This window comes from Halichoerus grypus, chromosome 8 (genome assembly GCF_964656455.1).
Source record: "Halichoerus grypus chromosome 8, mHalGry1.hap1.1, whole genome shotgun sequence".
NCBI lineage: Eukaryota > Metazoa > Chordata > Mammalia > Carnivora > Phocidae > Halichoerus > Halichoerus grypus.
In genome coordinates, this window is record NC_135719.1 from 72,751,173 (window position 1) to 72,766,028 (window position 14,856).

General features: G+C 37.7%; 1 protein-coding gene and 1 pseudogene across 1 annotated transcript in view; both read right to left on the bottom strand.

The window, feature by feature from the left end:
• FAM98B (family with sequence similarity 98 member B) overlaps positions 1-12,747 on the bottom strand; it is a 40,896-nt gene extending 28,149 nt beyond the window's left edge. The window contains exons 1-3 of the mRNA XM_036071070.2: positions 12,519-12,747; positions 4,946-5,091; positions 3,737-3,871 (exon numbers count right to left, since the gene is read on the bottom strand). Coding sequence (XP_035926963.2) covers positions 3,737-3,871; positions 4,946-5,091; positions 12,519-12,589 — 352 coding nt within the window. The 5' untranslated portion in view covers positions 12,590-12,747. The remainder of the gene's footprint in view (positions 1-3,736; positions 3,872-4,945; positions 5,092-12,518) is intronic.
• LOC118522199 (ATP synthase peripheral stalk subunit OSCP, mitochondrial pseudogene) lies at positions 7,503-8,100 on the bottom strand (annotated as a pseudogene).
• Positions 12,748-14,856: the final 2,109 nt, after the last annotated feature.

Below are 14,856 nucleotides of genomic sequence, written 5' to 3' on the forward strand. Positions count from 1 at the left end.
GCATTTTTTAATTAAGCTATGTATGTTGTTTTTTTAAACATAATGCTACTATTGCACACTTAGTAAACTATAGTATATTGTAAATATAACTTTTATATGCACTGGAAAACTAAAAAATTCATTTGACTTGCTTCACTGTGATATTCACCCTATTGCAGTGGTCTGGAAATCAACCCACAGGATCTCTGAGGTATGCCTGTACAGGTGCCAGGGTCCCGCCCTCAAAGATTCTGAACCAGCAGATCTGAAGTAGGAGTTAAGCATCTGCATGGTATTAGACCCAAGGTGATTCTCATGGGCAGGCACTGACTTAAAGACTTTTCCACAAAGTCTACAGGTGACACTCAAAAGAGCTCACAAAAAGTTAAGACCAATATGTATCAAACTGTGCTTATGAGGACTATGCCAAGGTCCTTCTGATTTCAAAACTTCATTCAAACAAATCACCAGCTCTTCAAAAATTTGTATTTTGGACAGAACCTAAGCTGTCTGCCTTTGTTCTAGGAAACGTGTTCTATGTAATACTACAAACAAGAATTCAGTCTAATATTTAAAGTGTTAATCCATGCAGATGGCAAACAATACAGTGAAAAGTCTTCCCACCACACATCTTAAGATTCCCCCTCACCAGAGGCAATCAATATTAATTTCTTGGGTATCTTTTTAGGCATATGCATATATATACTGAGAATGCATATCCACCATCTACACACTTTTCTTTTATACAAACAAGAGCATACTGCAGATGTTCTGTATATTTTTTAATTTACCAATACATCAGAAATCATTCCATATAAGCACATCTGATCTATTTTCATTCTAATGGCTGTATAATGGTATCACTGCAAGGATATACCATTTCTATTTAACTACTATGAATAATGCCATAATAAACATCCTTTTTATATATCTTTATACACTTAGGGAAATAGGTATGTATTCCTAGTCATGGAATTTCCAAGTCAAAAGGTAGGGGAATTTTAACTGTGATACTAAGAATTCGCCCTTCTAAAAGGCTGTACAGTTATTCTCCCATATTTTCATGCCTATTGTATATGAGAATGCTTATTCCCCCCCAATACAATGACCTCTTTTCTTTTTTTGTATTTACTCGCCTGTTAAATGAAAAATGGTATCCTGTCATTTTATTTTTTTATAACTCTTTAAATCTGAGGAATACTGTGCATCTTTTCATGTTTAGAAGCCATTTTTTAAAAAATTTTTCTGTCGAGTGCCAGTTCATTTCTTTTGTAATTTATACACTTTTCCAGTGAGTTTTTATTTTCTTCTTCTTGATTTATAAAAGCTCTTCACATGGTAAGGACTTTGGCCCTTATACATGTTGCAAACATCCAAGAAAAATACGAAGAGGCTTATTATATCAGTATGTTTTAAAGACAGCCAAACTCAAAGATGGAAGAGATGGTGGTAAGACTGTGAACTGGTATAATATCTCTGAAGCAAAATATGGCAATATACACCAAATATTTACTTTTAAATATTTATAATCTTTGTCTAAGTAAAAGTAATCAAAAAAAATTTTTTTTTTTTTTTAAAGATTTTTTATTTATTTATCTGAGAGAGAGAATGGGAGACAGAGAGCATGAGAGGGGGAGGATCAGAGGGAGAAGCAGACTCCCCACTGAGCAGGGAGCCCGATGCGGGACTCGATCCCGGGACTCCAGGATCATGACCCGAGCCGAAGGCAGTCGCTTAACCAACTGAGCCACCCAGGCGCCCCTTTTTTTTTTTTTTTTTTTTTAAAGTAATCAAAAATTTGAACAAATTAAAAATAGAAAAGAATCTAAATACCCGGGGCACCTGGGTGGCTCAGTCGGTTGAGCGACTGCCTTCGGCTCAGGTCATGATCCTGAAGTCCCGGGATCGAGTTCCGCACCGGGCTTCCTGCTCAGCAGGGAGTCTGCTTCTCCCTCTGACCCTCCCCCCTCTCATGTGCTCTCTCTCTCTCTCTCATTCTCACTCTCTCAAATGAATAAATAAATAAATAAAATCTTAAAAAAAAAGAATCTAAATACCCATTATATAAAAATGTTATGTCCATAGCATAAAATGTTATGTAGCCAATTTAAATTATTTTTTCAAAAAAATTTCAAGTGATGGGAAAATGCTCACAACACATTACATAAAAAGAAGAAAGAGAAGGAATTGTTGTATCTATGATAGACTCCAATCTTATTTAAATGTATGTGTATAAAGGAAAAAGAGATGGAAAAGAAAATACACCAAGAAGTTATTAATGATTCTCTCTGGGGAATGAGATTATCAGTGATTTTTTTCTTTACAATTCTTTCAACTTTGTAAGATTTCTATGATGAGTATGTAATTTTTTAACATATAAAATTTACAATTCTATTTGTAAGCATACAGTGGCATTAAATACATTTGCACTATTGTGCAATCATCACCACCATCCAACTCTAGAACATTTTTATCTTCCCCAACAAATACTGTACCCATTTAACACTAATTCCCTGTTTTGCCCCACCTTCCGGGCATGTATTTTCATAATCAGAAAAACCTATACCAATTTCTCTTATATCTCCTCTTTACTTTTACTTGTACCATAAACCTATATTGTTATTATTGCTCAGATTTTTAGCAGATAATGCAAAAAGGGAAACACAGTGGAGTACACAGTTCTCACTGACTGATAGAGCATGCAATTTCCTCTAAGCCATTGCTTCTTAGCTTCCTTTCTGTCCCAATATATCTAAGGGTTACTGTGACCTACCATTATTAAGAATGGTTCATTAAATCAGTGACTCATACTAAATGGAAGATGGGGAAACAGTGTTAAGAAATGGGGGAGGGGGACACAATTTTTATCCCCCCCCAAAACACACAAGGCAATTCAAATGTCAACACTACTATCAGTACCACTCAACATTTATGATTTCTGCACCAATGAAACAAACATTACTAATACTAGAGCCTATGTGGAATATATCACATGGATCTCTTTATAAATGGTATGACCTAAAATAATAGAAATCTTCAATAATAAGGATGCTAGAAAAATTCTTTCAAATGGCCATTGTCTGTAGAACTTTCAAAACAGCATGAAATTTAACTGAGTTTAAAAAAAATTCAAAGGACCCCAATACAAATAGATAGATTTATTATTTATGGTAATTGTTTGGATGTAGGGTAATCAATACTCCAAACTCACCCCTGACAAAAACAGGCCACACTCACTAGAATTCAAATGTCCAGAGAAAACAATTTTTTTTAAAAAACTGATATAACCCTAGCGCCTAGAACAGTTTCTAGTACAATAATCGGTGATCAGTAAATATTTTTGAACCAACTGTCATTCAATGTCTATCACTAAAAACAAGATGTAATAATCTACTTAGCTGCCTGGTTTCAGAGAGTTTTAAGAATAAATAGGACTCTAAATGACCAACTTTAGTCATTTAGTCATGAATGCTGAGAAATGAATTACATGAAAGAAAAATAAATAATTCATAAATGAAAAACACAGGGCATTCTATATTGGCCAAATAAATCTAAGTATTCAAAATCTTAGCACTTTAGAATTTATACTACATTTATGTAAGTATCTCTAAGTCAGCTTCAGATTTTAAGTCAAATGTTAAAACCTTTTTAACATACAAAATTTCTAAAACTTCACTAATGAAATTTCATAAATCTTGAAAATAACAAAAACCACACCAAATACATGAGTTTAAATGTTCAAAGAAAGATAACTTACATAGAAGCTTCAAACAGTCATCCTTCTTTTTTAAACGGTCTTTAATATCTCCTGATATGAGTACAGAATATGGACATGCCATTTCTTTTAAAAACCCACTTATCTCAAGCTGGAAGCTTTCTAGATCATCTCTCCCTTTAAAAAAGAAAAATCATTAAACACGTACTGAATATTTACCATACAATCTGAAAACTATAAAATCTACCTCTAGTTGATTTCAATTTTACATTCAATTATAAATTTTCAATTTGCCTTAAATCCTTACATGTGTGACCCCAACGCTTAGGTAAAGGTAATCAAACAACTTCTACAGAAATAAAGTAACACTTAAATTTAAGAATTTAAGTATCTAATCATGGGATAAGTATTTTTATATTTCAATCCCTGATGAGTATTTTCCAATGGACTTTCCACAAAAGCAGATAAACTGGAAATATTTTATGTTGGTAACTGAAATATTAAAAGCATTACTATGGCTATAATTATTAATTGGCTTCAGAACAAATGATCTATTTCTATTGTATTTCTACAGATTCAGATAATAAATGCAATCATCTAATTAAGCTTCATTGCTTTTCTTTCATGATCTAATTATGTAGGAATTTGTGCCACATGTTTTAAATTCAGCTAATTTTACTTTGCTTCAAGGGAATTCTATATCCTATCAAATGCTCAATCATAAAAAAATTTTTCATTTTAGTTCTCTATCTGAAATTCTACCAATTGAAGGCCCACAAGGACTCCAGTTACCAAGACAGGAATGAATTAAATAAACATTTCTGAGGTAGCACAGGAGTTGTTTTTTTTTATGGTATTCCTATGTGAATCCATGTCCTAAGTTACAGGCTTGCTAATACAACTTAAATTACTTTAAAAAAACAAAAACAAAACATTAATTTAAAATAAGCAGTATTCAAAAATTAAACTATTTAAATAATCAAATTCAGACTCTACTTTTTCTAAAGAATAATACTAAGGTTAAGACTATACAGTTATTGTTTAGACTCATAAATTTAAGAATCAATTTTGAATATAAAATTTAATCTAAAGATATTTAATATCACATACTGTAGTTCTTCATAACATTAATTATTTTGCTTTGCAGACACAATGTAGGCAAAACTATAAATCATAACCTATCATTTCACTTTACTATTACACAAAAGTAACTAAAACACAAGAAAAATAAAACACAATAAAATAAAATACCAGCTGAAGTGATACTTTCTTCCAAGTCGCACAATGATTTTATCTGAGAGCCTAACCAAACACAGAGCTCTGAAAATTCAGGTGAAGACAGTCCACCCTCTGCTGCCTTGGTAAGTGCTTGCTCTTCTAACAGTGGTCCCTTATACCTAGAAAGGAAGACATAAAGGGTTTAAAAAAAAAAAAGATAGTACTCTACATCAAGGCCTGCTGCCTATTTTTGTAAATAAAGTTTTAGTGGAACACAGCCAATAAATATATCCATTCACAGACTGTGTCTGGCTGCTTCCACACTGCAATTGCAGAGTTGATAATATGGTCAGCAAAGCCTATAATTTTTATTATTGGGTCTGTTACAGACATAGTTTGCCAATTTCTGCCCTATTTAATTGACATTTGGCTTTTTTCCTTTATCATTTCTTAGTAAAATTATCAACCAATTTTAAGATAAGTATTACAACTATCACAAAGTCAAATAGAGCAGAGTCTAATAACGATATACTAGTAACAAAAATAAAAAAGAATTTTAGCGAAAAAAGAACAGATGCAAATTTTAAATTAAAAAATTAAAGCTGCGGGACGCCTGGGTGGCTCAGTCAGTTAAGCGTCTGCCTTTGGCTCAGGTCATGATCCCAGAGTCCTGGGATCAAGTACCACATCAGGCTCCTTGCTCAGCGGGGAGTCTACTTCTCCCTCTGCCTGCCACTCCCCCTGCTTGTGCTCTCTCACTCTCTCTGACAAATAAATAAATCTTAAAAAAAAATTCCTTTCCATGTGATGAAACTACCTACTCAATATACTGATAAACATTTATTTCATTTTGCTTTCAACTTTTAGCAATTTGTCTCTTTGTTTTGACTTCATTTAATTTTGCTTTATAATTATGTAAAACATTTACATTGTTTCAAAGTATAATTTACAAAACAAGGTACATTCAAACAAATTTAGCTTGCAATCTTAATCTTGTTCCCTCTACTCTGTTCCCCCCGCCCCCAGAGGTAACCATGTTTATTAGTTTGGGGTTGTCATTCCATGTTTTTAAATATAAACATATATATACTTCTTTTTTAGGTAAAGGTAGTCTACTATACACTGTTCTATTCCTTGCTTTAAACAATACACACACACATGCACATACACATTTACATATAAAGCAGACCCTTGAACAACACAGGGGTTAGGGGTGTCAATCCCCATGTAGTTGCCAATCTGCATATTAACTTTTGACTCCTGAAAACCTTACCTACTGATAGCTTACTGCTGACTGGAAGCTTTACTGATTATATAAACAGCCAATTAACACTACTTTGTATATGTATTATATACTGTATTCTTACAGTAACTAAAGAAAATCATAAAGAGTTTTACAATACTGTACATATGTTTAATGAAAAAAGTCCATGTACAAATGGACCCACATGGTTCAAACCCATGTTATTTAAGGGTCAACTGTACTGAAGAGCAGCAGAAACACTACTCAATTATTTTACAGGTTACAGTACTCCACTGTCTGGAGTACTATGCCCCTAGTGAAGGATATTTGGGTTATTTGCAGTGTTTTGCTCTTATAAAAAAACTTGGCAACTTTTTGCCAGTTTATACCTGGGATAGATTTCTAGAGGTGAGACTCTTGGGTCAAAGGGTAAATGGGTATGTAACTTTGCTAGATACTGTTAAATATTCCTCTATAGTGGTTGTACCGTCAAGGTGTAAGAGTACCCATTCCCTCATAACTCACCAAAGTTGTCAAACATTTAGATTTTTGACCATCTGGTATCTCAGTATAGTTTTAATTTACATTCCTCTTAAGAGCAAGGCTGTACATCTTTTCATATGTTTAAAGGCCACTTGCATTTCTTTTTCTCTGAATTCTCTGGTCATAGCTCATGAAGGGTGAGTATTTTCAAATCCCCATCTTGCAGTAAGAAATTAAGGCTTAATGAGGTTAAGATACCTGCCTTAAGTAGTAGGCTAGGCACAGTAACAGGCATGCACAGATACAGATACAGCCATAGATATCGGTAATTGTATTTATTTATAATTCATTTAGTCTTCAATGCTTTGAAGTCGGCATGATCTTAATTCTGTAGGATCAGAAGATAATAACTAGGTGATGACACTAGGATTTAAATCCAGAGTTGAACTCACACAATCCATATGAACTCAAACTTGTCTATCCTAATAAGGAAAGTTAAGCAAATAACCTGGCCAGTTGACACAGCCAGGCAAAGGGAGAGCTGGGATTATACCACCGTCTCTGCTCCTACAGACAAGACTGGTTCTTCTATAGGTTACCTTGCCTCCATATCTTACAGTGCCTCCTATTGAGATTTAACAGTAAACATCTTTCCCCTACTTGCTTTCATCTTTACAATAAAGAAATAATCAAACTCTTGAATAAAATTAATTCATATCATTGGTGATATGTTATTATTATTATTTTTTTTCTGTTCAGGAAGCATTTTATTGTTGCTCCAAGTTTAGGAATTTTCACTGGCAGAAAATCAACACTTTCAGAAAACCTCCCGCATGGCCCTGCTCAGCTTCTGAATCTTGGTTTTCACAGACATATCCCAGCATATCTCTCTCCAATACGGACAATCATTCCACCCATGACTGACGGATCAGGCTTAACTTCCCATTTCAAGACTAGGCCTTTACTTAGGAAGCTCTTCAGGACCGTCTTTAATTCAGTAAGAGTGGCTTCATCTAAAGGAGATCCAGTGGTCACTGCGCACGGTACTTCTCCACGGTGGATGCTCATCATGGTTGAAAAGGCAGAAATGACTCCAGGGGTACTGTCCAAGCGACCATTCTCAGCAAGCAAATTGATCAGGTTGGATGTGAGAAGAGAGAACATCTCTTTTGCGCTCATGTCATTTAGGCTTTTTACTTTCACGGAACGCTTCTTATAGGGATTCATAATGGAAGCGGCCATTTTGGGTTCCTTCAAGACTTGTACTACTCTCAACAATTCTTTCTCTACCTGTTCCAGTTTATTCTGTTTAGATGCAGCAGAATAAAGAGCAGTGGCATAGCGACCTTCGATACCATATACCTGAACAGGTGGCCGCACAAGTTTGGGAAACGGCCTGACCACAGTCATACCAAAGCATCGCACCTGCCGGGACAGCCCAGACACTGCTGGGACGGCCATCTTCTCCATCTGGGATGGCTGTAGGTCAAACCCGAGTTAGAGGGGCGATAAGTTATTTTTAGCTGAAATGCCGATTATAAAATTCAATAAAATTTTTCAAATCACCAAAAATACTGAATTTAGAAGGGGGAAAAAAACACCCACAAATCTTAATGCCTCAGCTCACCAAATCAGGTAAAAATAAAAAAAATGCATTGAACATCCAGTAACAATCATAATTATAATGGCAACTAACACCAAAAACTGCTCTTCCACTAGGCCAGTGCTTTGTGCTTTATGTATATTACCTCACTTAACTGCCACAATATCCTATAAGATAGGGATTATTGTAATGTTCTTAGTTCATTCTAGGTATTTTTATTTAATTAGGAAAGTGCTACTCTTATTCCAAACACTGGGGACACCTCCCCTAGGCCGACTCCCCCAGGGCCACCTATATGGGAACCACAGTTGCGGGTCTGACACTGCTTCAAGCTCTGGGTGATCCAAATCTTCAATCCATTACGGCCATTGGCAAACCCCCACAAAGACACAGCTGGTGCCTAATTTACTTTCTCTTTTCCATTTCCATCAGCCAACATATAAAATATGAGACCCTTTCCTTCCCCCTGTCATTTATATACCCTACTGGCTTGCCTCTGATCCAGCTCTCCACTTCCTGACCCAAACTTCCACTATGTTTCACCTATAAACAACAACTGTCCTAGATTGATAATCAGAAAGATTATCCCTACCACCTCTAGCTTTGGTGATTTTACTCTCTGAAGTTCTTCAGGGACAGATGGTAGGGTTTTTGCCCTCCTTGCTTCCCAAAACAGCATCCATATCACTGGTCCCCCACCATCTTATAAATACCTCCCTCTCTCTTTAGGCTCAGGTCAGTCAGATTTGCCACTCTCCCTCTTGTGGTTTTCACCTATTAATTGCTTGGACACTCCCCAAAATGCCCTGTGCTCAGTTTTCCTCTCCATTCCTCTTTCTGCTATTTTCCTGTATGCATACCCTATGCAATACCCTGAGCTCTCAAGTCCTGAAATTCCTCTGTTCAGACCTTTGCCACGACATGTCAGTGAGGCACCCCTTAGACCTTGCCATCACCAGAACTATTCCACCTCCAAAATCACTAAATCAAACATGTCACTCCCTGACCACAACCTACTACCTATCCTTTCAGCTTGCTCTTTTGACCACTCACTTTCAACTATCCTTGGATCTCATCTCTACCTCCATTCCATTGGTCACTCCATATTCTATGTATTTCCTACCTCCTTGCGGTCTTCATTTTCTTCCCTTTCCAATTTAGATTCCAAGGTGTATCATTTCATTTTGGTGCTCAATAAATACTTACTGAAGAAAGGAATCCTTGATATCGTCATCCCCTTCAGCTGTAATATCCAATCACTAAGTTCTACAGTGTGCACTTTATTCCATACCCACTTCCACTGAGCAGTCATCACTTCTTGCCCTGACTAGTAAATTCTCCAAGCCATCTCCACCTTACTGAAGTAACTTCTCAAACTAGACATCTGATCTTTCCCTTTTTTATTTAAAATCCTTCAATCATGCCCCATTGCTGTTATGACAAAGAACAAAATCCACAACGCAGCCTAAAAAGTGCTGCATGCCTTGGGCCTCCCCTTCAATCAAATCTTCCACTATCTTGGCCATTGCTCTCTGCTCTCTAGGCACATGGGCCTCCTTCCAGTTATTCTAATACAGCAAGTTCCTTTCCACTTGAAGAGCTTTCATATTTTGTTCTCACTTTAAGGACACCCTTGTCCTCCTTTCCTGTGAACCTCACCTAGTTTACTCCTATCCACCTGCCCTGTCCTGTCCTTACATGGGTCCTCCTGTCATGTCATGTCACCCTGCTCTTTTCCTTTAAAGAGCTTTTTACGGTTTATCATGTTTGTGTGATCACGTCTGTTTCTCCACTGGACTAGAAGCTCCCCAGGGACAGGGATCAATTCCATTTTGCTCACAAATGACTTCTCCGAACAGTTTTCAACATACAGTTGTGCTCAATAAATAACTGAAATAAACTTCCTTCCATAATGCTGATTCTCAACTAGGCTGTGAAGCTTTTTAAAAAATATGCATGCCATACTGCACCCCTGAAGATCATGATCCAGTCAATATGGTACAGAACAGACTGGAACATTTTATTTCACAAGCTCCATACATGATTCTGATGCACAACCAGGGCTGAGATCCACTCTACAAAATCATAGATGGTCAGAACTAAAAAACGACTTCTGAAATCATGTCCTCCAGCCTCCTTCTTTCAGACAAGGAAACAAAGTTACTCCCACCCAGTTTTCATGTATATCACCGAACTCTTCTTTCACACAGATTTTCCCTTTTAATTCCTCCCTTTAATTTCCAATTTTACCTTACAAACTAAAGTACTTTCACTAATATCCTAAATGTTTCAGTCACAACAGAAAATGCATTATTCACAAACTAAATGGATATTTTAGAACAGTGTTCAATTACAACACATATTGTAAGTAAATACTACTTTCCACATTTCATTATCATTGTAAGAAAAACCAAACTTCAAAATTTTGTCCTCAGTTATTCCAGGAAAAATCAATTCTAAAGTATATAAATTGTTTTACTTTCCATACTGAATAATCTGAAACTAATTTTCCTTGGTAAAAATCAAGATTATAGCAAAGTTCATTTTTCAAAATGCCTATAAAAGAAACAAATTCGGGGCACCTGGGTGGCACAGTTGGTTAAGCATCTGACTCTTGGTTTCGGCTCAGGTCCTGATCTCAAGGTCATGAGATTGAGCCCCTCATGAGGGTCTGTGCTCAGGGTGTTGTAGGCTTAAGTTTCTCTCTTCCTCTCCCTCTGCTTCTCCACCCAGCCCCTCTAAAATAAATAAATAAATCTTAAAAAAAAAACAAAACAAAGAAACAAATTCAAGGAACGAAGGAAGAGAAAAAAGCACTGACTTTCTCTTTTTCATAGACTATTTACAGAATCATACTATTTTTATCTGAAGGACCTGGGATCTCAAACTATTTGGGGTCTACACACTTCTAGTATTTTAACTTGTTTTGCTTACCTCCTTAACCAAGTTAGGTGAAAATTTCCAAGAGATTTCACAGAATAAAAATGCCCCTTAAATAATCACTGGCTCAGTTCTTTCATTTGACAAACATTTATCCTGGATCCATCTACTAAGTGCAAGGCTTTGTTACATCGCAAAGTAGGTATTACTGGGGTCCAAAAGAAGCAACTGATAGAAGAGCCAAGTGCAGTTTTAGAAAAAAATAAAGTGGGGTGGGGGTTTCAAGCTTCCCTATGGAACTGCAAAGTGCAAAGGTACAGCCTATCCCATTCAAGAAACTCCAGCCTGTGGCAAGGCAAACAATTGTGCAGATGGCTCCAATCTTTTTGATCCTAAACTATCTGTCCCTATGTCTATCTCTATGCACTCTCTTCTTTGAATTTCTCTTCATTTACCCATTCATTCAACCACTATTTATTCTGCCAGACCCCAGTGTAGCACGTTGCTGGGAACAAGACAGGTAAGGCACCTGATTTCCTGGAGCTGGGGGGTGAGGGAGGGGGGAGAGTGTCAGAGAGGCTAAATAAATACACAGGACCAGATAGTTTGGGATGTCAACAGCTGTGAGTAAAAACAGGCTTAGGCTGAGGGCGACTACTCTGCATGAACTGATCCCCGTGCTTCGAAGTATTAACATCATTCCAGGAGTTCTCACAGCACTTAGCATTCTGAATTGTAAATTCCGGTAGACTCTTTGTAGCCCCCAACAACAACGTGAGCTACTAGTAATCTGAGAACTGTCTTCTTCCTCTGCCTAGCACATAAACACGTATTAATTAATGCATATTAACCCCATGACAATATGTGGTTAACAAACGGATGAAAGGTTGAATGAATGGACCCACACTTAACTTGGACACTTTTCTCGGGCCAAGGAAGCAGGAGATTCGCTCCCGAGCCCTAATTAAGCCACAGGTTGTACATGGCAGGAGACAACAGTCCCCAGCCGCAGTCGGGGTTCCAGCACCCCCCAGCCCCGGGCGCGACAACTACGTCAACACAAATAGCACCCGCGGGGCAGGGACGTGCTCCTCGGAAGGGCTGGTGCTGGCCCGGCTGCTCCGCGCCAACGCAGCGGCTCCTGGCTACGGAGTTTCGAGGCCAAGAGTTTGGAAGAGGGGGCCACGCGCCCCAGCTCTCCGGCCTGCTCCACCCCCCAAACGGATTTCTCTCCCGCCTCCCTCTTAACTCCGTCGGCGCCGGCGGGAGCGCGGTGGCGAAGGAGGCCTCCACCGAGATGCCGGAACCCAGCGGAGGCCCACGGGGAGGAGACCGCAGCAGCCAAACGGAGGGAGAGCTTACGTTTTCAGGGGAAGGGCGTCCCCGGGAATACTCACCCCAGCGCCTCCAGGGTGTCCAGCACGTCCCCCTCCATCGTAGGCTCGGGACCCGACTCCGGCCCTCTCATGGTCCTTCGGCCCAAAGCTGTTCAGCGCTCTAAGAAGCCCGCCGGAAACCTGCGTCACGGCGCCAAGGTTCCGGGCGGAGTCTCAGCCAGGACAGCCTCGGAGCGCCTCTGCCCCGGGGCGTGAGCGTTCCGGCCCGAGGCAATCGCCTCGCAGTGACGAAAACCGCTTTACATAACAAAGAGAAGTTTTAAGGTAACAGTAAATTATAGTAATAAAAAAGGTTTCCTTGTGTTGGATCTTTTCTGTGTGTTGAAACCAATCTTAGCAAACACCGTGATTCTACCCAAGTTGTTCTCAACCTATCAGGCTCCGGACCTCTCTTTTAATAACAAAAGTCCTGAAATGAAATCATTATCTTGGGCTAAAATTGGTACATAATACTATATATCTAGACATATTTTTAAATCAGTATGCACGGCAATGCTCCTACTTAAAAGAAGAAATAAAGGGAAAGTAAGGTATGACAGTATTGTTACACTGTGAACCGTAGATCAACAAAGTGATGGGGTGCTTGCATCTATCTGCGGAATCCTCTTAAACACACATACGGGCTGTGTTGTATTGCTGACATAGCACAGGTGAGTTGCATAAGAAACAAAAATACCATAGGCAGAGTAGGGTAGTTAATGTGATTTTCCGAAACTGTGACTAACTCTCCATAAAGTTCCAAACAAACAAAACAATATTCCTTCTGTGTACTATTGACGGAGAATTCAGACTCTATCTAAACCATGCAAAAAATATTTTAGGGTTCATATGTAAAAGAGAGTCAGGATATAGGGTAAAATCATTATTAACAGTTTTATCACTGGGCCCCTGGGTGGCTCAGTCGGTGAAGGGTGGGACTCTTGATTTGGGCTCAGGTCATGATCGCAGGGTCCTGAGATCCCGACCCATGTAGGGCTCTGTGCTGGGCGTGGAGCCTGCTTAAGATTCTCTCTTTACCTGTCTCTCTGCCCCTCTTCCCCTTTCTCCCCTTCTCTAAAAAACAAAACAAAACAGAACAAAAACCAGTTGTATCACCTACATGAATATCCAGTGGGACTTTGGAGAGTTGTACTGTCCCCTCCCTTGCAGAATATAGCACCCCTTGCCCCAGTTCACTAAAAGTAATGCCCTCATCTCTCTATTATTGCTACACATAAAAAGCTTACCCATAAAATTATAAAACTGAGGGATGTTTACCCATAAATTTGAATCCATTTCAATAATGACTACTCTACCATATATCCCAGGCTTAAATATAAAATTATTTGCAGTTTAATGTATCTGAATTCATCCCTAAACCAAAGAGAGAATGTATGTTCTCTCTGAATGGTTGTTGCCTCCTTCAAACAGTTGCAGTCATAGAGAGTACTATTCTTAGTAATCTTGGCAAAAAGTCTTTACAAACATCAAATAGAAATGAGGTAACTGTTCTTTATTAATGTTGATCTTGAGTGTTCTGCGATTTTTTTCTTAAAACAACAAAACTGAGGCACAAAAAAGGAAAGATTAAAAATACAAGAAAAAAAGCATGACAGATACATGGGAAAGATAAAAGGGCAGATGCTAGAAGAGATTCTAGACTCATTCTTAGAAGAGATAGCATTAAATGTAAATATTAGAAATTTTAAAAAGACAGAAAATTAATTATCTAAGTGTGAATCTAGAGTAGCTGAAAAACAAAGCAAATTAAATCCCAGAAAACAAATAGACAGAAATAATAAAGGGACATCAATAACAGACATCATTGAAATGGGAGAAAATAGAGAAAATTAAGTCAAATTTGCATCTTTTTTGCAAAAACTAATATCAACAAATCTTTAGTCAAGTTGATCAAGAAAACAAAAGATGATGACCTAAATAATCAATATCCAAAATGAAAAAGGGGACATTGTTACTGTTCATGAGACATTAGACCATTAATAAGAGGATGTTAGGAATAACTTTATGCAACAAATTTGAAAATTTAGATGAAACTGACAAATTCCTTGAGAGACAATTTAACAGAAATAATATAAGGAAAAATGTAAATATGAACAATTTCATATCTATTAAAGAAATCAAGTTCCTAATTAAAATTCACCCATGAAGAACACTTCAAGCCTGGATTGCTTTCCTGATGAATATCTCCAAACATTTAAGAAAGAAAGAAGAGCCATCTTATACAAACTTTTCCAGAAACTAGAAGAACATTTTGCAATGTTTTTTATGAGGACAAAATTACCTTAATACAGACATCATAAGGACATTTCTAAAAAGAAAATCTGGGGGCGACTGGGTG